The 24,182-nt window shown below is 39.2% G+C and overlaps 1 protein-coding gene across 1 annotated transcript in view; it reads left to right on the top strand.

Moving 5' to 3' along the window:
- The window catches only part of LOC142075064 (E3 ubiquitin-protein ligase NEDD4-like), a 200,159-nt gene that overhangs the window by 63,398 nt on the left and 112,579 nt on the right, over positions 1 to 24,182 (top strand). Inside the window, exons 3-4 of the mRNA XM_075136066.1 lie at positions 18,099 to 18,180; positions 23,992 to 24,030. Coding sequence (XP_074992167.1) covers positions 18,099 to 18,180; positions 23,992 to 24,030 — 121 coding nt within the window. The remainder of the gene's footprint in view (positions 1 to 18,098; positions 18,181 to 23,991; positions 24,031 to 24,182) is intronic.

Genomic DNA, 24,182 nt, shown 5'->3' with positions numbered 1-24,182 from the left:
TTGTTGGAAGGCTGGCCTTCACAGTGATCTCTACCAGGTAATTCAACCTATATTAGCAAGAAAATAATGTGCTTCTCGTAAGTTTCAGTTTTACCTCAGTAACTAAAGATTAACATCAGACTTCAGGTAAGAGGATTTCAAACTTTTTGATGTAATTAGCTGACTACTCTTATTATGTACATGACCAACTTGGTCCCTTTTGAACCTGGCTAATTCCCTAACGACAGTGAATTCCACAGACTAATTATATGTTTCCTTTGCTTTCTGCCTTTTACTTTTGTCAGATATCATTCTGCTCCCATGTCAGGATTCACGTGTCTGTCTGCAGCAGTTGAGGACACAGGGGCCTCTTGTGACCTGTGGCTGGTGGATGGACTAACAGCCTCGGTGGTCAGCCAAGCTTTCTGAGGATGAGATGACAATTTACACCTGCTAAATCAGTACTGCCAGAGTCTTGCTCATACCACTCCTTCCTTTGCTGAGAAGAAAACCTGGCAAAAATAGCTAACAGTTATCTTCGGTTTGGTCCTGTGAAGGCTCACCTTGTCCTATCTGACACAAAAGGGGGTGGCAGCAGTGAGACTCTTCAGGGCAGTAGGGAGAGACCAAAGCAGTTCGTGTGAGAGCCTCACCAGACCTGCACGTCGCGTGGCAGGGACAAGTCCCACTGTCCTTTACCTTAGCTGCTCATTTCACCTTCACCAACTCTTCCAGCAACCAGCACAAGCATTTATGAGGCTTTGCGGTGAACTGGATGAAGGACCTAGTCTGGGTTTATGACAGCCTGGACTGAAGGAAGGAAGGCTTAACCCAAGTTTGGCCCAAGTTCATTTCCCTTTCTGCTTCATCTCTGTTGTGTGAGGTATGTGTTTGTTGACAGAAGAGGGGAGAGCACAAGGACGGGAGCAAGTGGTGGGATGAGCCAGCTTCTAGCAGCAGTGCTCAATTAGGTCATTTAAAGTGTCTCTGAAATTGTGGCCTCTCTTGTCGGTTTGTGTCAAGCTGGATAAGCCTGTTCCTGAACGCAACCAGTGTGTGTGGTATTCATTGGTAGGGATGCTGCCTGGAATTCCTGTGTTGAACTTTTCTGTTCCAAGAGTCAGGTGTCATTGAATTTTCTTTTTTTTTTTTTTTTCTGGATTGTAGAAGTTGTTAAGATATTTTGGGAGTGTGAAATAGCATCAGATCTAGGGGCTGATGTACGCAGATTCTCTGTTAGAGCATTCATTTGCCTTTGCCTTACCGTCACAAAAAATGGCCTCAAGGAAAATGAAAAAATACATATGTTTACACTTCCATCTTTTTTTTATAAGATCAAAAGATACTTTTTTTTTTTTGAGACATGTTTAGGAAACTGAGCTTTTCTTTATGCTCTGGGTGTTTCTCAGTACAGGAAAAATGCAAAAGAAATCTGGTCCTGTTACTCTGTATTAGAACACAGCATTTTAAAGGAACAACCTAGGAAGGTGGAGACACTGTAGGTGGAGTTTGATATATAATTTTTAACTACCTTTTTCACCCACAGGCACTTTTTTGCAGCTGTCTGTGATGTGAGTCATTATCTCTAGAAGCTCTTTGAATAAAGCCTTGCTAAATTTCTTGTAGTGCCAGATGAGGTGCAAGCCTTTCTTTGGAAAATAAAAAACTAGAATGAAAATGTGAGGCCTGTAAAATGGCTCTGGGATTTAGTATGGAGAGGTGAGATTTTTAGGATGCTTAGACACAATGGATTGCAAGTTTGGCTTTTCAGTGAAGGATAAGGTAAGGTTTTCTTCTCTTGAAAGCAGATATTCCTTTATTCTAGTGCAGTTAGTCACTTCATACTTTGCTTTAGTCATAGTACATGAGAGGTGAGAGCAAAATCTTATTTCTCATTTCGGAAAAGTCATAATGGATTTTATATGGTACAGACAGGAAGATGAACCCCAGAAGGCTCATGCTAAAATGAAAAACGGTGAGCAAATGCAGACGATATCCTCTGAAGCATTCCTTGTAGTTAATTTCTGTGTATTTTCATTGTATTTCTCCCTTCTTACAGTGGCAGGAATGGGGAAATTCACCAGGAAAAATGCTTATTGACTCTAAGAGATATTCTGCCTTATAACATTGTTTTTACTACTCTTCGTAAAACTTTGCTAAAGTATCTCATTATTATTCTAACCTTATTTAATGATGCATATTTTGGGCTTTGTTTTCATCATCTCTTTGAATCTAAAAAACACCAAGCAAAACTGTGGGATTTTTTAAAAAGTATCAATCATTTTTTAAGCTCTACGAAGCGCACAGAGTTGTCTCTAAGTATGTTTAAATGATTCTGTAAAACATTTTCACCTTCAAGGAACTTCCTCTCGCCGAGTATATTGTTTCAACCCTGACATCTTAACGAATTGTGCTAGTGCTGGCATTTTCTGATCCTTACAATATCCTGGTGAGAATAAATATTACCTGCCTTAAGACTGGGGTAACATAAATACATTATTAAAAAAAAATTCTGACAAGTGAGTTCTGGCAGGTTTAATTGCACTGCTGTCCCTTTCCCTGCACCTGTAGATTTTACTTCGCTCGTATTTAATCTGTCATACCTGGAAAGCGGCAGGCTGGTGTGCTTCTGTTGTTCCAGTTTAGGAGGGGTTAAGCACCGGCAAACTATGCAGAGTTTCCTCAAATTTCAGTGCAATAATGTAAGGCAGTAGCAATTTCAAACGCATTCTGCTTATTCTCCTTCCTTCAAATTTCACAGAGGTTAAGTTAAAATACGAATTCTGTCTGTCCTGGTGTCTGCCGCAGTTACGGTTAAGCGTGACTTGTGAAAGCCAGGGGTTGCAGTGACTGCTCTCTGCAACAGCTGAGAGAGGCTGGCTTAGCACTGCAGGCAGGTAGGATGATGCTTGCTTCCTTCTTTCTGCAAAGTGATGTGAACGGGTCTTTTGCCAAGTCTCAGAGTTCCAAACTAAACAGCAGAAACAGATCAGTCTTCCGCATATATATTGTTAGAACTGGACGTGGAGGAGACAGCTATGGAATAGAATAGAACATTTCAGCTGGAAGGGGCCTACAACGATCATCTAGTCCAACTGCCTGACCCCTTCAGGGCTGACCAAAAGTTAAAGCATGTTATAAAGGGCGTTGTCCAAATGCCTCTTAAAAACTAATGGGCATGGGGCATCGACCACCTCTCCAGGAAGCCTGTTCCAGGGTTTGACCACCCTCTCGGTAAAGAAATGCTTCCTAATGTTGAGTCTGGACCTCCCCTGCGCAGCTTTGAGCTGTTCCCAGGCGTACTGTCCCTGGACCCCAGGGAGAAGAGATCAGCACCTCCCTCTCCACTTTACCTCCTCAGGAAGCTGCAGAGAGCAATGAAGTCACCCCTCAGCCTCCTTTTCTCCAAACGAGACAAACCCAGAGTCCTTAGCATTCCCAGTTCCATGGGAAGAAGATGACCTGAGGTCTACAAATGTACTTGACAAAATCTGAAGTTAGTAATTTTGGGGAATGTTAAAACATTCAATTTTATATTACTCGGGAATAGAGGGAGGCACGTGCCTTAAGGGGCTCGAGAAGGGTTTTGTTATCTCCCCCCATCACTGGACACTAAAGAGAGTGCAGGTAGGTTTGATGGGGTGAGTGGGTAGGAAAAGGTGTTGGCTGAAAATTGACCAACAGCCAGATAGAGGGTCCTCTCAAGACCACGGAAAGAATTGAACTTGGATGTCGCTTCAAGAAAAAGCCTTCTCTGCCTTCATGTTTGAGTATTTCTCTAGACAGCATTACATGAGCTGTTGACGAGCTTCCTTCATGTATGTGGAACAGCAGCGGGAAAGGGGTAACACAAAGGGAGTGCGCCTGCATTTCTTACAGAAGCAGAATAGTCATCTTGTGCAAGACTTGTTTCCTTTGAAACAGTAAGGCTATTCTGAAATATGAAGTTTGCCTTCATGTGACAAGCTTGGCGTGCACGCACTTGCATAACAAGTGATACTAAATTTTGTACTTGGGGAGGCGGTTTCAGCTTTTGAAATAAAAATAGAGCAGTGTAGGGCTTAGTAGTTTCATTGTTCTTTCACATATGCCTGTGCTCTCCACTCCCTTCTTTTGTGGCTTAAAATAAATAAATAATACATTGGGTCACTGGCAAAAGATGTTTTGAGACTTGCTTTCAAAGCTGTTTCAAGAATGTATAGCAAATGCAATTCCAAACTCAAGTGAACAAATAGGAAATTATTCTTGGGCCCCAGTTTCACAGTACTCTGAAATAACAGTTTTTAAAGGATGCTGATCTGTTTGGCTTTTTTTTCAAATTATTTTCAGGGTTTTTAAGTCATCAGTGCTTTCTGTTGTCCTCCACAAGAAGAAGAAGTGGAAGCCTGCCTTTTCAAGCTAAGGTTCAAATGAAAGATGATAAATATATATCTACAATTGCTTGAGCTTTAGGAAAATACCAAATACTGAGAGTTGGCAAAACCATGGCAAATGGATAATTCTGAATGTCTGAGGGATTTCAGAAGGTCAGGAAAAGGATTTCTTAAGACCTCAGAGTTTTTTTATGGCTGTTTCTCTGCCAAACTCTCTTCGCACTAACTTGTGATTATGATTAACATAACTTTTCTTATTAACATCATTTTCTTAGGATTCCAGTTTATTCTGCAAAAAACTTATGAGCTTCAAAATTCCGCTAATCTGAGCAGGCATTGACATTCTCTTTAGGTTTAGGCAGATCGTGTTGGGATAGATGAGATTATTGTATTTAATCATTTTGGGATTTTGTAAAGAGGAATATTATAGATAGGTGTTCAAGAAATCAACTCCCATTCGTCTCCAGTCACTGGTATGATAATGACTGGGCTCGTTTCTCTTTACAAAAACCTGACTTTAAAACCCTGCTTAGTCCTTTGAATGCCTAATAATACATACTGAATATATCTGCTGACTTCTGATATTGGTGGGTGATGATATTGTCAAGTATAAGAAATTTAACGCATTAAAACCTGTAACCTTTCAGACTGTGAGTATAGCTGTGCCTGTCTACATCACTGCACCTGGAGGGTGGTTTCCAACACCCACCCCCACCCCCCCCCTTTTATTATGTTGTTGCATTTTATTATGAGTGCACCTGAGGTTGGCTTTTTTGGTGTAATTTCTGCAGCACTATCTGGAAAGAAGGAGCTCTATAGCGGGTTAAAGAAAGTTCTACATACCTCACCCCTCTCCCCACTAAATCTTCATTGTAAAAAATAGCTTCCCTTCCATCAAGAAATACCTTCACAGATAAGGAGGGTATTATAAAATTGCTCTTTATTCTGCTAAATGTAGGTTTATTATGTCCTACTGTTACAGTCGGGTTGTCTCTTCAGTGGGTAGCCTCTTGGTCACAGTGACCTTGCTTGCATTGTCAATCTGCCATCTCTCTTTGTTGGTGTCCCTGGTGTGTAATCCTATTTGAAAGCTGGCCAGTCTAAAATCGGGTATGGGGCTGGCTATAAAGAACTGCCATCTGTACTGTCCCTAGGCTCCAGACTTAAGTTTCATTTTCTGTATCCACTTTCTGTTATTACAGTGATTCTGCTAGAACACCTGTGTAAATTTTCACATTAATAGCTTTCTAGAAGTCCATGATTTTGTCAATTTGTCGTGTTGCAGGTTTCATTAAGATGGCATTTTAACACTAGTACTGGTATAAAAATTCATACAGATTAAGTTTTCTACTTGTAGTTTTCTGCTTTATTATTTTGCTACATTTATTCATCTGATCTTTTACCCTCTTCCCAAGACAAAACCAATACTTTTTCTCAAAGCTACCTCTACAGCGAGTTTTCCAAGCAAATTGCAAAGCTGTTCGTTCAAACATACGTCAGATACATGGTGTCACCTACATGAACTATAGGCTTAATTCTGCTCATATAGTGTCATCGTCTTAAACTTACCTAGCATTCAGTTTTAAAACCTGATGCAAATCAGCAGTGATTCAAGTCAGAGACTGATGCTCACAAGGACCTGTGGAATGAGTTGCTTTATTTTCAACTTCTTTTTAGAGCACAATAAAAGTATTCATACATCGCTTGTAATTGTGGTTACCAGGAGTGCCATATGGGGTTTTTTATAATGCTTTCTTCAAGAATGAATCTGTCTGCCTTATAAAAGTCAAGAAAACAATACTTTCTTTTAATCCCCTGTCTCCCCTCCTTTTAATCCATCAATTTCAGGGTGAAAATATCTGGCAGGTACAACCTCAAACTGATCTGAGCCTGCTTTCTGTGCTCAAAAGTTCCCTCTAACCTAGTTGGTTTGTTGTTTTTTCTGAGTACTCTTAGCAGGTGTCTCATTTATTACTGTGTCTTCTGTGATCTGGATCATCAGGATTTCCTTTCTTTAACACTTCTACAAATACTGCCGTTAGACAGGAATCTGGTATTTCCTCTTGTCTTCATGTATATCTCATTCCGATTTGCTGATAATTTTCCCACTGATTTTTGAACAGATCAGATGCTATATTTTGTGCTTCTGCAAATTTTCTTCCATTTTACTGATCTTCATGTTGTCTAATAAATCTTCCATGTCGGTACCAGTATTACCTTGCAAAGATGCCATGGTCATCTAGAATACTTGATTTTAGATGGGACTTCAGGGTGCAATTAGCTATGGTAAAGTTCCTTCAGTGCTTCTACTACTGCTTTGACGTTTAGTGTCTGTTCTCTGGGATACTTTTTATATATTTTGTTCTGCTACTGTAGTTATATTCTTAATTGTGGATCTGCTTCTTTCATTCTTTTCCCATTCTTTGATTTCTTCACCAGTTTGCTCAATACTTTTACTATGTCTGCTCTCCAAGAAGTCTCAGCTAGTCTGTTGTCCTTTACTTTGTAGCTTGTTTAGTTTTTCCTAGTTAGGTGTATTGATCTCGGGAACTTCTGTTGTGTAACTCACAGAGCAGATGACAGACATGTATGGGATGAGATTTCTTAATAATCAGAAGTTAGAGACCAGCATCATTCTGCAGGTATTAACCTATATCTCAATGTTAGGCACATGTTATTTTAACTTATTAAGACCTGGTGTGGCTGGATGTATTCATGGTATTTGAGGAAACCTATTGGTACTGCGTGATGTCTAGTATACTTGGCAGCTGTACAGATTAGAAACAAGAGACTGTGCATTTTACTAGTAATAACAGTTGGTTTGGTTTTGCTTGACACCCTGTTGAATTCCATCTAGTTGCATACGCGTCTTTGTGACGCTGTGCTACCAACACTGAGAAGCACAGAGAGAAGAGGTTTTCTAGAAGTCGTGCAAGAACTCTGAGGTAACGCAGGCTTGAAGCATGAGTTACAAAACCCTGTCTCAGCACCCTTGTGACTGGACTATTACTGATACGGTCAGTGTGTTTTTTTCCATGTCCCTGTTTTTGTTAGACATTGGGTGCTGTAAGGCGAGTTAAGTATCAGCTGTAATGGAGAGAGGAGCTGATCCAGAAGCCGTGGTTGTAGTGTTGGGGCACTGGAAGCTCTGTGCCAGTTGATGTGTTGGCTGCAGTGAGGAGGTGGGACAGGCCTTCTTTAAGGCAGTTGGCATGCAGTTTGTGATGCTTCGATTGCAGGGGAATAACCCTTCAGCTCTCTGTCCCATCTGCCTTGCAGCAGTTGTTCCCCTGCGTTGGTGACAGCTGAACAGCTTGTGGTTCACCAGCTGAACTGCTGTGTTTTGCAACCAGGTGTATTGGGTGAACCAAACTGCTGTTTCACCTGAACATGTTAAGAAGTAAACTTCAACTGTTCGGGAGCTGAGGTGGGAGCAGCACTGCTGCAGGAGCAAGCCATGCTTTTGGAGGAGTTACATGTTTTGGTCACTCCACCTTAATTCCCTGCAGAAGATCTCAACAGACTGAGCCTGGAGTTGGGGGCTGCAGTGCGCGTGGGCTCCCGAAGCAGGTGGGTGACTGCCTGTGCGCTCAGCAGGCAGGAGCTGCTGCCGCTGCCAGCAGCAACGTACCTGACGGTGGTGTGAGAGCAAGGTCTGTTCTGGACATGCCGGTGTGCGCTGGCGCACGTGGTGCGATGGTGTGCACTGCTGTGTGGTGAATGCTCTGCTAATTCTGGTCAATGTTTCCTTCTTCATAAATATAGTTAATCTTAGAAAAGATATGTATCAGGTTTTATTGTATGAGGGATTCATTATGCAACAAAAGCTTGTGATGGGTGTTTTTTGGGTTTTTTTGGTTTTGTTTTTTTTTTTTTAGGGTATGTATTTTCTTAAATGGAAGGCTTATTTTAATGTTCATTAAGAATTTGAGTCAGTTCTGACTTTTTCTGGTTGAACATATTCTAATGCCAGGAAGAGATTTTCAAATTGTAAATTATTGGCAGGGAGTAGATTCAAGATTTTTACGCATCAAAACATGTGGAACAGTTAAAGGTAGTGGAATGAATGCTTTCATCCTTTCCCATTTTAACTGAATACAGTAAGTGCATGCTAGTAATGACTTTGTTATATAACAAATGCAGAATTATTTAGAAACTTAACAAGATACATGGTTGAGTATTTTTTCCACAAGGATAGAAAAGTAGTGTTTGCTAAATGTTTAAAATATTGTGCATTTTTCACCTGAATTTAATTTTTAAAAATGGAATTGGGTGAGTCAGGATGAAAAGGCAGATTATAATATGAATTACTTTTGATAGTCTTCTCTCATTTTCTGCAACCCTTTTGGGAAGATTAATGTTGACTCCTATAAGGCTGTCTTAATGTCCTTGCTCTGCTAACAGGGCTCTAATTCTGCCGTCGTTTCGGGCGAGTGAGGCGTTTCTTTCTGTGGATGTACAAACCCATATATTTCATCTGGAGCTACTGAATTAGTGGCAGTTAAAAATTAGATGCTTTATGTAGTTGTTGCAATCTGAGCCTGACTGTAAGTAACAAGTTTCTTAAAAGTTTTACTGTGTGTTTTATTTATAGACTTCCAAACACAAGAAGTTTAATATTAGTCAGAAATATTCTAGTCACTAAGTGTTTATGTAACTGCAATGTAAAGAATTGCCTAATTATATTTATGACTTGGAAACTCTGTGATGTTACTTGAGAAATTTGTTAAGAACTATCACAAGGTTGCATAGTTGGCTTGCTGAAACATGCAGTGCAGAGGAGCCAAATGTAATCAAAAGTCTTTGGAAACTGGGGAGTGGCACCAAAACTGGAAGAATAAGGGGGGAAAATAAGAAAAAGAAAAAAAAGGGTTAATGTGCTGGATTAAGGAATCGGTTGCAGTATGATTACTCAGACTATTCAATGATATTTCTTTGTCTGATTTATTGATTTTTTAAAAAACTTAGCCAATTCCTTGACCACACTTACAAATACTCATTTTTTAGGTGTTTTAACTGTTCTGTATAGAACATAATCTAAATTAATGAGCTGCGTACAATGTGATTTGAAACTTTACATTTGGAGCAAGTTAATTTCAACTTCTGTTGAAATACACTGGGTAGAGAGATCTTTAAACAATGGTGGTAGCGATGGTAGGGACCAAGTGTGAAGTTGTTTGGATGTCTGTTGTTAAAAACTGACTTTGGGATCAACAAGTGCTAATAGTTTTACTTGAGTATAATCATAGGGCCATAGGAAAATTCAGTCTAGAAGGGACCTTAGAAGGTCTCTAGTCCAACCTTATTCTCCAAGCAGGGTCAGCTGTGTGGTCACACCAGGTTGCAGCAATACTAGATGCTTACGAAGTGTGAATGATCACCTGTCCACATGCAATCCCCCAAAATTCTAATCTCTTTCTCAGTCTCTGTCTCGTGCACCCATGCAGCCCCTGTTGCTGGCAGTGTGGATTAGAAGCAGCCCTTGGCCCTTTGGAGCATGTGGGTTTCGGGATCTAAAACACCTCTTGTTGGAGATGTAGCTTCTGTAACTTTACGTGCACCCGGGCTGTCCCCTATAATCCGCTAACGGCGTGTGCGCGCACAGGCACACACGCACAGAGCCAGGACAGTCAGTCGACTATCGGGTACTCATGGTGTCCGACGGGGAGGATGCCCTCCCCAGCCTAGACAGAGGTGGCGATGCCAGTGGGGCAGCTTCTGGCAACGTCAAACCAGGTTTTGGCTGCTGCTTTGTCCCCTCCTTTCTGTCTGCACTGTTTAAAAAATAAAAAGTACCGTGCTTCCATTACACTTGTTTTCAAGTTGACTTCTCTTTTTTTCAGAAGTCTTTTCCTAATCTGCTGGTTATTATCTAATCCAGCTCATAGTAATCTTCCTCCCTAGCATTACCAGGATTTGGTTGAATAGTACCCTGAGTGCTACTTTGTTCTGTGAGCGTGCATTTGGAGGATCCCAGCATTTGGGGAGGGAGAGGCGTCAAGAGGAGTACTCATGCATGTTCATGTCTCAAATAGATGCACCATCCAGGTATATCCAGTATATCTTCCATCCAGAACTGAATGGATAAGCTGAAATTATAAAGCAGAGTAGACTTCTTCATTGGGGAAAAAGTTGCGTATACCCTATTGGGTTTTGGTTTGACTTTGGTTGGTTGAATCTGTAGATTCATTTTCAGTTTTCGGTAAACAAGGTTTCAATAATAAGCATATTCTTCTATGGTGCTCTAGGGTATCAAGTGTATCTACCATTCTTCCCCTTTCCACCTTCCCTGGTATTATTAACAGTATTTTCCACCCGCTAAAATTTCTTTAGTACGTTGCGTGCCCGCTTCCTTCTATGTGATGTATGCTTTCGGTCACATGCCATGGTTGTGCCTTCACTGCCCTTCATACTTACTGGATCTGCATCTAGTCCTTTCCCTGCTCAGCTGTGCTTTCACTGGTGGTCAGTGTGGCTTCTAGTGCATCGGAAGGTTCAGGCTGCTACAGTTACAAGTCTTCCTGTAAACCTGATCAATTATATATAGGTATTAAGAGCCCTATGGTAAAACCATGTGGGAGACAGAGTATGGTAACATATTCTGAATTTTGCTTAGCAGATCTGTTCCGATTGGTGAATGTCCCGGTAACAGGCACTTTCTATATAGGGATAACCATTGCTAATTGCTTTTAATATGTGCTTTAGGTAAAATGCCTGAGATTATTGCTTCCACTGTACAATCTCTCCATGAGAAACAGAGGCAGGCTGACTGTATTTATATATTTTGGGGGCATTCTGAAGTCCTGAACCTTTCATCTTAATTTCTTGTGTTTCTGTTGTTCTTTTTAGGCATCTAGAAAGAACTGGTCTGGTTAGACATGGTGGTTTGTGTTTGTTTGGTTTTGGTTTGTGTTTGTTTGGGTTTTGTGGTTTTTAGTTAAATGAACATCTGAGAGCAGCCATTCTAGTGACGGATCCATATTGTTACGTTTTCATGACTACAGTAGTTGAATGTTTTGTTTAGATTTTAACAGCAGTTACTTTTCTAAAATAGGGGCATGGCATTTCTAGTTACAGGCCTTTGAAGATGCAGTGAATTCACTTCGTTAGAAGGCTCCTAGTCTCATGTATGTTTTCATTATGGAGATATTTCAATATCCTTGGTTTCCTGCATCTCCGCCCAGAAATAAGTTTTGAATTTCTCGAAGAAGTTTTGCAGGTAATGCTAGAGTTCAAGAGGATAAGCCTTCATTTGTGATCAACAACAGAAGTTTAAAGATGGCATGGCACCAGGGTATAAGAGAAATATCACAAAGAAACTGTAAAAACCAAACCAAACAAACGAATAAAACCCAACCTTATTATTATTGTAAACTTGATCTTTTCTTTAACAACACTTCTCATGAAAAGGTCATTGAGCTTATGAAGTCTTAAGTTCAAAGTGTGAGAGTATGTTCCTAGCATAAGAAAAGTGATTACCTTATTTATTGTACAGTAATGTCTCTACAGTGGCAGTTCTTTAATGGCTCCTTCTCTTCAGAAAGAATATGCTCTTTAACATCGATGCATTCTGGCTATGAGGCGTTTTGTTGTTCAAGCACAATTTTGTAGTTTTTGGAAGTTTTGTTTAGCAATCTTCTTGTGAGAATCAGTCAGGTGTTTTATGGGAGGGAAGTGAAATCCTTGTGGAAATGTAACATATCATTTTAGCAGTATTTTGAAAAGAGGCGTGGTTAGAGAAAAGTTGCAGTAAATATTTACTTTACCTTGATGCCATTTACCAAGTTTGTCCAGGATAATAATTAGAAGTAATGGAGAAGCTTGCTCTCTGCAGATTGCTTATATTATCTGGAGCTGTGGGAAGCAAGTCCGGTAATGTCAGAGTTTTCCCGTTGCCCGAGTAGCATGGGTGCTGTGATGCTATGGAGATCGGAGGACGTAGGCACCTGGCTGAAGTGCCAGCTCCAGATCCAGTGAATTCGGCATCGGCCTTGCTGGACAGAGCCGGTTTTTGCAGACCCGCCTTGGAAGATCTGCTTTCTTCTTCTCGGCATTTTCTTTTTCGGTGGGTTTATTAGCTGAGTCACAACCCTATTCAAGCGTTTGGAAATAGCTCAGTCCAGCACTGTGCTGAAACTAGTAAGTCTTCCTGAACCCTGGAGGGCTAGATACTGCAGTAGAAAGTAGAGTCATCCCATTTTTTTATTTTGTTAAGATCTGCTGATTTAGAAACAATTCCTTTTGCTATATTTCAATTTAATTTAGACATTAACTTCACTGAAGTTAGAGGTGATGGAACCCTGTCCCCAGTGGAATTGGCTGAAACCTGTAAGCTATAACAATCAGTCTTGTTTTCACTAAGACCTTCCTTTGAATTGACTAATGTAAAAACACAGCTTTCTCCGAACAAAGATGTAGCTCAAGAGGATTGACTGAAATGCTTCCTCGACATTTGGCTTCTGTAATATCTCTAAACTAAGAACTAGTGTGTATGGTGTTTGAAAATAAGTTTTAGTCTGTGTTTATCTGGACACAGAAGATACTTCCAAAATCATGAATCTGGGTATGTCTGGTTTTAGCCCCTGCCATGACTCAGTGTGATTACCATGATGCTGCATCCTAATGAAGAAAAATTAGATGATTTCCTGTAAACTTCTGCTGGGTTAGTTAGAGCTATGCGGTGAGAGAAGCAACCTAATAGACTTCAACAATATTTCTTATTTACAGCTAATTCCAAGTGGGGAAGAAAACTCTTACAAATTCAGTGTTCTGTGGTATCTGATACTCACGTCCTCTTATTTTCTGATGGCGTGAACAGAAGTTGTGTGTGTGGTGATTATTCTTCAGATAACTAAATTCTTTAAGGAAACTTTGGCCTGGAAGCTACAATCTGTGAATGAGATGCTGTCTCTGCCACTGTTGCTAAATGAGTTTGGCTCTCTGATCCTTCAGTTCCTAGAGCTTTCACATGAAGTTTCACAGCTCTTCAGGACAGATCATGAGCTCAAAGCACAGAAAAAAACCTACCAACTGTCAGATTTGTTTAGGCAGCTGCAGCTTCCAGAGTTGTGAATGAAATGCTGAATTTAGCAGTATGTAAAGCAGATAATGTGACTTAAACAACTTTTTCTATAAGCTGTCATCAAATCACATCAGTCCCAGCTTCTGGATAAGAAACTGTAGTGGTAAATCGCAAGTCTTGTTTCTTTTCCTCTTTACTTGTTTCCTTATGTTCTATTTAACAGTTTTCTTTTTTCCTTTAAAATGCTCATTGCTATTCAAAAACAAAAACAAAAAACCAAGCTGGCAGTGCATTTCACGTGGCTTAAAGATGTCCTTAACAAATGCTGTTTTCTATTTATTTGCAGTGTTTAATTTGTTGAAAGATTAAGTCAGATGGTAGACTTTAGAAAACATTAAGATGACATCGTGACTTAAAAAAATAAAAATTTCTGCCCTTTCCCTTGATGTTCCTTCCTGCCTCTGCTGTGTATCCTCTCTTTCCCAGAACAGCAAATGGTAGCACGTTTGCACACTGAAAGGAGCCAGGGTGCTGATTGCGCTGGAAAGTGACGTCTCCTTTCCCCACTGCCTGTTGCGTTTCACTTGAATCCTTCCCGCTCTGTTTCTGTGCGTAGCTCCACGCAGAGGTGTTCTGCCATTGAAGAAGGGACAACACAACGGCCAGAACAAGTGGCCAGGGTAGAGGGTGGTGTGAGACAGCTTTACTCAGAGCAGTGTCAGCTTATGTTGGTTTATAGTATCTGTCCAGCTATGTGTTCATTTTAAGTAAATAAATGCACATAAGTAAACAGTCTCAAATATCTAATAATTGGATGAATTCCCACCTCACATTCAGGAGTGAGAACTTTGCTGGTACAGTTTAGTCTGACTCAGTCTGTGCCGCTTTTAGTCGGGCAGAGATGTCAATAGTCTGTTCAGTAAAGGCAAAATTTTCTTACTGAAATCTGTAATAAACTTAATTATTCTCTTGTTTTAAAAAAAGTATAATAATTAAATAGAAAAATCTGTTGCCACCTTCACAGTTCCTTGTTTTCTGTAGACAGAAGATTCATCCAGGATATTTTAGGATTAAGAAATTCTAGTATTTCTAAGGGTTCATGGAAGCAGCATTGCCCACGTATAGATTGATTACTTAAAACTGGGAGGGTGTTACTCCCACCTGTTTAGCATTAGAGAGTCTTTTCTTTAAGAACCTTCACATTTTTCAAGTGTGCATAGCTAGTAGCATTATGTTTAGATGTAGGTCCACCTATACCCACGTGATCTTTTTGTTTCAGTTTTACATATGACTGTCAATGTCTTGGGCAGTAAAATTGCTGTCAAAATAATACTTTCTAGGCTTCGATTCCAGAAGTAACTACGAGTGAGGTTTTATAATTGACTTAAGCTAAGCTGAGTCCGTGCTTCCATTGAAAGCAAGCTTGCCCTCCCCTTATCCCAGCTGTGCATTTCTTTTCCTCCCTATCTTCCGGGAACTTTTATATCTGAAAACTCTTACTTTGTAATTATTACTGTTGTTATTTCTGTAGTGGGTTTTTTCAGTCACATCAGCTGTCTGATCTGATTGACTAGCAGTGATGGAGGAATATGTGGCCAAAGGTGAAGGAGAGGATAGGCTAACTTCAGCAGCAGACTTAGACCAGCTAAAACTGAAGGCAAAACTACATTCTTAGACATGGACTTCAGTGTCTAAGCATTGAATTAAGGCTGAGGGCCAGACCTGCAGAAAAGCTTGAACGTGAGATCCACAAACATGCCTAAATCCTTCTGTGGGTTCAAATGTTAGCAGTCAGTCTTAGTTTCTTAATGTTGTGCATTGTTGGGGTTAAGACTTCCATTTCACAGCCCTATAAGGTCCTTAATTTTGCCCTTTAATCCTCTTTCTTCCATACAAACTTCCTTCTTCGCATTGGCTTATGGCAGAAAGGCTCTGTTTGATTCTTACCCACGCTGCAACTGCAAGCTTCAATGAATATCTGGTTTCTACTGCTTCTTGCAATAGGCTATTTTGCCAGTAAATGTTACGCAGCACAGTACATTAAGCAATTCAAAGTAGTATCAGCATTTTTTTAATCACAATGATGCTTTGTTTTCTTTTAAACCTTGGTGCTTAATGCTGAATTTAATTGCCATTTAAGTAGGTGTAGTACTGATACAATAATCAATCCAACACAATGTCTTGTTTTTCACCTTTCTTTTTTTTAACCTTACTGTGGTATTTTATTTTCCAAGTAAATTAAGCATCTAGTGTAATGAATACTCAACTGCTGATTATTCTGTAGTGATACTGTCACAGAATTATTTTTTAAATTTAAAAAGCATCAGAGAAACGTATTTGAGTGTGTCTGAATCTCTGGATGAAATGGTTGGTAATCTGAATGTCTGTTGTTTATCCTTCCTTCAAGAAACCTTAGATTGGCATCCAGTTGACTGTGCTACAATCTTGAACGGGAAGTATCGGTTACTCTTCCAGCCATTTCCTCTCTTCAAGCAGAGGCACTGCTCCAGTTCCCCTTTCTGCCATTATACCTGTATGAAGTTACTCTGTTTCTGCAGGATGTTTTTCTCCCAGTTGGGTCCTTTCAACATAGAATCACAGAATGGTTTGTGTTGGAAGGGACCTTCAAAGATCACCTAGTCCAACGCCCCTGCCATGGGCAGGGACACCTCCCGCTAGACCACATTGCTCGAAGCCCCGTCCAACCTGGCCTTGAACACTTCCAGGGAGGGGGCATCCACAGCTTCTCTGGGCAACCTGTTCCAGTGTCTCACCACCCTCGTCGTAAAACATTTCTTCCTTATATCCAGTCTAAACCTACCCTCTTTCAGTTTAAAACTGTTGTTGTCCCTTGTCCTGTCACTACAGGCCCCGGTAAAAAGTCTCTCTTCATCTTTTTTATAAGCCCCCTTTATATACTGAAAGGCTGCAATAAGGTCTCCCCAGAGCCGTCTCTTCTCCAGGCTGAACAACCCCAACTCTCTCAGCCTTTCCTCACAGGAGAGGTGTTCCAGCTCTCGGATCATTTTCGTGGCCATGCTAGTTTATTCCATAAAAGAAAGGTTATATTTGAATGTATTATTTGCGACTACTGTGGAATACTTAAGGTTGCTTTAGCATACAAGATTCCCTTCTTCAGATCTTGTGGAGTCCTTTAACGTTTAGAGCTCCCAACAGATGTAGTATTCTTCTATTGGTACTTCTAGCAGACTGTCATCTCATACTGGTGTCATGGAGCCTTCCTCCACATCACCCCTTACTGGTGGAAGAAATGAGAAAGCACAGATTTGGAGGGTAGAAACCTGCAGCAGAGCAACAGTGATAAGCAGCTGAAGTTAGGGTGAAAGCAGTGACCTCCTTTAGTGGCACATTTTGTATCTGAAAGATGTCTGACATAGAGCGCTGTATGGTCTCTGGAATATCTCTACTTCCTCCTCCTTCTGAAAAGAGGAAGAGGGGCTGGGCAGGGAGATCTGAGGCCAGATTTGTCTGTGCTGGCTGGTTCTGGCACAGTGGGCAAGACTTACCCTAAGTGCAAATAAACTCTAATGGAAAATAGCTCTGCTGGTGGTTCTACTTGCTACTCAGTAGAGCCCATAGGTAGCAGTTATAATACCTGATAGCTGCAAATTTAATGTTCACTCTGCTTCATTGACCTTGGAAATTGGATTTGAATGGAGGCTGAAGCATTTAACACAAACCTTTATGATAGTGTTTGATCTTCAGCACCCTGTTAATGAGAAGGGCCTAAAATGCTGAAGCAGGGTCAGTGTGCTATTCAGTGTGGAAGAATATGCGGAAGACGGCAGAATCTTCTTCATTAAGATTGTCCAAGGTGCAGATGAGGGACTCGGTGCCAGTGGCTGGAGCAGGGCTGCTGGTCACAGTCTGGGTGCCGGCTGTGGGGGGCAGAGTGAGTGTCTGTATCTCCCCCAGACCTGGTGTGTATGGGAGAGTACACGTGGCGTTCACTAGCATACCCCAAGCTGGACTAGCCAGGGAGTGGGAGGCCCTGGGTCTGGGCAAGGGTACCAGATGGGGAGGGAGTCCATGACAGCATTTGGGGGGGACCCATGAGTGTGGGTTGCCTGTGAGACGAGTGGGGCAGGGACATCTATCACTAGATCAGGCTGCTCAAAGCCCAGTCCAACTTTTTTGCAGCGAGCACCACAGTGGACCAGCTGTTGAGGAGGAGACCCATAGCGTGGGTAGGAGAGCTCAGGATCTGGCAGGGGGATCGGACAGAAGGGCCATACTGGTATCACCCCTGATACCATGCAGCTTGGTTTTATGGTTCAATAAAATTGGAACCACTTCTTCAAGATAATTCCTGTTCCCTTTCCTGTCAACCTCAAGTGGTTAGTTACAGTGAGTCTCTTCTAAAACCCGTGGCTCAAATTTTTTCTTGACCCGTTTTAATGGACTGCCACATGCATGCTCATGAGCAGAAGTTGTATGCAAGCAAGTGGTTCTTGTCCATAGCAACGGGACAAAGCTGCAGGTTAAATTATCTTTAATGCTATGGTCAGTATTTAATTGAGCATATCCAAACACATCTTTTGAATGTTTCAGTAGCTTGTTACAGTTACTAGGTTTCACTGAAAACACTTTCACTAGAAGCGTTTAGAGCTGCTATTGTTATCCAATTAAATGACAAATTTATACTGAAATTATATTTGGCTGTAAAATTATATTCCCATTAAATATGACATCTTCTTTTGCAGTGACCCGTATGTGAAACTTTCCTTGTATGTAGCAGATGAGAACAGAGAACTTGCTCTTGTGCAGACAAAAACAATTAAAAAGGTATGTATATACTTTTTTTTTAATTCCATTGTTTCAGAAATACTAAGAATACTGGAACACAATTCTATAACATAATACAACACTTATTTAAATTGTTGCATACATGTATAGCAACTGAATAATGTATTTTTTTTTTCAAACCAAAATAAGAAAACGAGTGCATGCATCTTCAGTGTGCATGATCTGTTGACAGAAAAACAAAAGAGAAAAAAATCCTAGTGTGTTGCATATTATTCTCTAAACCTTGGCTTATCAAACCTCATTACAGCATTCACTGTTTCTTTTATCAAAGTCATATTTTAATGAAAGACAGCTGAAATAAAGAACTAAGAAACTCTGTTTTAATTATCATTTATTTGACTTTTAGCAAAAATAATCATTCTTTAATGTTCCCTTTCAAAATTTCCATTTTCAAAATATTTTCCTAATATGGGAATTTAAAATAGCCAAATGACAGAAGATATGCTGTAAGAAAAGCCTAGAAATGCACTGAAAATGTTTTCATTTTTAATTAGAGCCAAAATTAAATTTCCTTTGGTTTCTTAATTTCATTCCACACAAACAAAAATTCAGGGGATATCTGTCATTATCAAGGCCCTAAGAAATTTTTTTTTTTTTTTTTTTTTTTTGAATTTACTGGTAGTGATGGCAGAGAGGAAAAAAGTCATAATCCGTATGAAAAGTAAAGGCAAAATAATGAGTTGTCATTTTTATGAAGATATTTAGAATCAATGATTCAATTGAAATCCGTATTGCAAAACAGAATAGTGAGGAAAATTTTGGTTTCAACACACAAAATAGAATAATGCTGTTCTAAAATCAGAACATTAGGTGTCGTGAGAAAACCGATGTGAAATCCTGGAAGCATGGAAGATTCAAGCAGAACTTTTCACAGGACCCAGGGCATGTTTGATGTTGGAAAGTAAAAGTAATTTTTAAAAGATATCCTGGTTAACCACTGGTACTACTTGTTTCACAATAGCATTTTTACGTTCATTGACTCCTTTTAAATGCGTTCTTTACAGTCCATCTAGCTTAGTTTTATGTAAAGTTTTTAGACATTAAAATTTGTGAGAAAAATGTTAACTTTTCCAAAAAGGAGTACCTAGTTTGTTGCTATAGTAACAACATGGATTGTGGCATTTTTTGTTTCCTTAAATAGGATCAAGATTTATCGCCAATTCCGTACAAGTATGTGGGAGGTTTTCTTACGATATGTGTATCTTGTTTTTGTAGAGAGCGTGCTTGTTGTCATGCCATTTCCTGGGACGCAGTTGCATGGAATCAAGTCCTGCTCTTGAAATCATATGAATGGAGAAACTTAAGCTCGATAGGTCATTTTCAGGCTATTATGAAATACCTGGCTATTATAATTCCGGTATAATCTTAACTAACATGTTCTTGCTGAAGTGCGAGATTGACTTTGACTGTCTTCTTATGGAATGGCAGCATTCATGAGCAAATATTAAATCAGTACACCTGTGTCTGTGTACTGATAAATCTTTCTTACATTGTAAAGGGTAGATGAAAAGAATAAAATGAGTGTAGGTGAGGGTTTATTTTCTTATTTATTTAAAAAACAAGTTGGACCACTGTAGTAATTTTGCATCAATAGCGATATGGGCTCAGACTTCACCAGCTACTAAGTGGACAACTCATTTCACCTGGAGAAAACTCAGTGGAAGTCAGAGACATTTGAACAGTTGCACCCTACGAACAGTCTATGCATTCGCTTTCATGGGCTTGTTTGCAAAATGTATGCTTCAGGATTCCTGAAAAATAATGGCTTACTGCAAAATAATTGTCTAGACAAGTCCAGTTCTTGTAGTATTGTCTTAAAATAGTATGGTAGCTTCTGTTAACTGCATATGCCTGAGGATGGGAGGGAGGTTTTTGTCTTTCACCTTTCACTTCAGTGGAAGAATTTCAGTGTGAGTAGTGTGAGTCTAGATGTTGGAAGGGACCTCTGGATATCCTCAACTGTTCTGTAACTTTGTGACTAAAACTCAGGACAATTACGATAGCAGAGAGGATGTGAGGCGGGCCATGAAGGTGCAAGGATCCTTTGGCTTTTGAGAGAAATCCTCTGTAGCAAGTGGTGAAATAGGGGCAGAGGAGGTAGGAAGTGTGGCATGGATATAGGACTTTATTTTTTCCCCTTGCTTCTTAGGAAATAATGGTGATCCAGAGTTTTATTAAATTTCTAATTTCTTTTTTTAAGTAATTAATTTTTAAAATTAATTTTTAAATTCTTATTAGAATAACATTGTCCATATTTGACAGGATGTTGCTGATATAAAGCATGATTACTAAATACATGGCATACTGGGCTCCTACACATTTGAAGTGTAACGGCTATAGTGCAGAAAGTTAGGTTGAAATGAGAGCATTAGGTTGAAAATAAGGGTGTAACATTACTGCTGGTCTGAAGCAACTTACCAGCTTTGGATCCATGTGAAAGGAGAATAAGAAGGCTTCTGAGAAGACCACCATAAATTAAAAAAAAAAGTACTAAAGATGTGAAAGTATGGTATTGATTGTATCAAGGAAGAGAGAAACTCATGGCTTTAGTGCTGCCCTAGGAAGAAAGAGGAAAAAGGACGATGTTTGCACAACCACCCAACTGTAAACACAGCACTGAGGATGAGATGAGGATGATGATCTTCAGTGGTGGACTTGGCAGTGTTAGGTTTATGGTGGGACTCGATGATCTTAAAGGTCTTTTCCAACCTAAATGATTCTGTGATGTATTCCTGGGATTGCATCTGCCTTTTTTCACTGTTCTTGTAACTGTCACTTAAAGCCTGGACTTTCTCAGTCATTTCCATAATAGTACTATTAACTCATCTGTTGGAAAGTCCTAGTTAGTTGTTTCTGTTTTGAATTGTTAAATTTCATCTCAAGACTTCTGCCCTCAAAGCAGTATTTTTCCTATGTAATTTGCTATCTCTGTTTATTTCATAAATAGCAAACATCATTAGTATAACTTGATTTGAGTTAAAATCATTAACAAAAAAATATTGAGCAAAATCAATCTCAGGAGTGATTCTGAAAGACCCAGCCAATTACCTCCTTCAGCTCTGTAACTTTTCTTTTAATATGACGGCGTCTAACCCTTCACTAGTTTCTTCTTTTTCTACTCATTTTTATCTTCCTCAGTTTAATGGGTAACTTTCTGTGTGGCTCTGTCTTGCAGGAAGTGCCTTCAAGAAGGCAGGAGGACTGCAGTTTCCCCCTTTTTTTTTCCTCCTTTTACATTACCTGTGCAGTTGTCTGATACATATCCTACTGTACAGCCGGACCTAGCCTTATGAAGTGCTTAGTTACAGCCAAAGGGATTAAATGCACATTATTTCCTTACTCTGGAAAAATAAAGTTATCAGAAAAATTTCAGATTGATCTGGCATGATCTAGCTATGTTGAATTTCTGAGACTTTTTGTTTTGATTTACCTCCCTCCACGCATTTAGTTATTCCAACTGTAAAATTTGATTAATGCCTTGTGTTCCCTTTTGGAGCTGTGTTTTGAATGGCCTGCTAGAAATGTTCTCTTCTTTCTGCAGTAGAAAAAGCCATATTTGCTGTTTGCTGTCTTACAATCTTGTAAGATGCTTAGTACGTTTCTTAACTTCCTGCTGATAGGCTTGTGATTTCATGTGTTGATTCTTTTAAAAGAAATAACCTGAATGAAGATTGGCCAGTTTCCTCAATTTGACTGTGCTGAGCTCTGAAGACTTCACTTCTACATCAGTTGTGACAACTTCTACCTTTGTACCGATCCCTCTTAGTTATTCTGCCTTTCCCATATGTAATGTTAAACATAATTTCCTACATCTAAATATGCTTAGTTTCCCCATTGAGCTTCATTGCTTAGTAGCATCATTTATTTCCGTGTTCTCGTTTTATTTATATGGTTGAAAAACCTTCTTTGTGGTGGTTCTAATATCCTGTGGAAGATCTAACTCAGCTTGACTCTTGGCAGTTCTTTATCTGTACAGTACTTGCCCTTTTTAGGATGTAGCTCTTTTTGCTGATGAGTCTTTTTGTTGTTGTTTCCCTGCTAATATCCTTTATGAAGTTATTCATGCATTTATTTCTGGAGCCTTTCTTTACAATTGTTTTTCTCCTTTGCTAGGATTCTAGTGTTTGTACTTTCTGACTTGACCTACTAATTGTTAGACTTGTAAAGGTGGAAGAAATTTCTGCCAGTTACCAGGGCATTTACTAAAAACTGTGCTGCCTAATACATCAAATATTTCCTGAAATTTGTATTTGTGGTTAAGCCGCATTCAAAATTAATGCATTATTGATGGACAGTAGTGCCCTCAAATTTAGTACGAGACCATGCTTCATTTGTTAAATTACATGGAACCTCTCTTGCCAATAACAGCCGCATTTGATGAATACAAATCTTTTAAAAGTAACATTTTTTTCTTATTACCTCATTTTTTTTTCTGAATACATTTGTGCTCCTTAAGGCAAAAAAGCTGAAAGTTTCTCTCTGCCCCCAACCCCTATCCCTACTCTTCATCTACACTCATTTTATTCTTTTCATCTACCCTTTACAATGGCCTTTTCTGTCACGGAATATTTTCCTGCTCTGTCGTAAGGTTGTTTAGGATAAACAGGTAAAACTTTTCTGAGAGTACAACTGTTAACCACTTGCACAGCTGTTTATATAGGTTTAGAGTTTGATCTTTTTTTATACTATTATTTCCTTTTGTCCTCCTTTTTTCCCCATAAATTTTCTAGAACAGGGTTTTCAAATTTCAGTATTTGATTTCATTGATAATTAGTTACATGTATGTTGGGTTAAGATTCAGCCCCAATTTAAAGGGGAAAGGAGGATGTACAGTTGTCAGCACGATGTGATCATACGAGTGCGTGTTGAGCTACAATATGACTCCTGTATTTCCATTTTGTAGAGAAATGCAGTGCAGTGAGCCACTGTGTCGTGGACATGATAACTATATTGTATCTATATGAAGGAGTTAAGATAAACAGCCAAGATTCTCCTTCTCTGCTATAACAAAATTTTGGTGGGTGTAGAGCCAATTTTTACTGTCAGCTCTTCTGGTAAATCTCTGCTATGTGAGAGAATGAGGGAATGATTTGGCATGAAAACAAAACTATTGGACATATCATACTTGTTTTTAAACTTATCCAAATTTGAATTGCCCAAAATATTAATGTTTGTAGTTCTGATCTCTTTTTTTATCAATTTATTATTTCATGCTTGAGCTCCCTTCAGATTGCAATCTATATGCATACTTTATTTTGCACGTTTTATTCAGGTTATTAAAACAAAATTAAAATCCTCCATAGGCTTGGGGGAGATTAGGAAGAGTATCATGCCTATTCAAAGGAAATAACCTTTCCTTTTGTTCTTTTTTCTTTTTCTGTTTAATTTACAGTATAAATCTGTCCTTATTTTCGTAGCCCTAAAGTTGTCCTTGTGTTTAAAAAATACCTATTTTTTTTCATCTGGGTTTAAATTAATCTTGAGAATGAAATGTCTTCAGGTTTTATTTCTATAAGTTCTCAGTGATTTGCCTTTTACTCATAGAATCGTATTAATACTTAATATCTATTTTAGGATCATCTGACTGGAATACCCTCCCACGTTTGGTTTACTCAGTAGAGAATCTCTAAATAATTTGATGGCAATATTTTTTTCAATCTTTTTATGACATGCTTTTTTCTCCTTTTTCTTTTTTCCTAGAAAATTGTCACTTGCATGCACATTTTGATGATTGCAAAATGGCAAACCGAAAGAAATTTTAGTATGTAAATATGTTTATTTCTTTTACAGACACTGAATCCAAAATGGAATGAAGAATTTTATTTTAGAGTAAGTTTCCCTTTACTTGCAATCATTATTATAACATGTACGATTAATCACATGGCATTTTATGAAGTTGGGAAGAAGCTTATTTTTTATTTGTTGTTTATATGTTTACATAAAAAAATGCTTGTCCAGATGTAATTGCTCTTCTCTTTCTG

The sequence above is a fragment of the Calonectris borealis genome, chromosome W (genome assembly GCF_964195595.1).
Source record: "Calonectris borealis chromosome W, bCalBor7.hap1.2, whole genome shotgun sequence".
NCBI classification, from domain to species: domain Eukaryota; kingdom Metazoa; phylum Chordata; class Aves; order Procellariiformes; family Procellariidae; genus Calonectris; species Calonectris borealis.
Note: the sequence above shows the minus strand (reverse complement) of the source record. Positions and strands in the feature narration are given on the sequence as shown.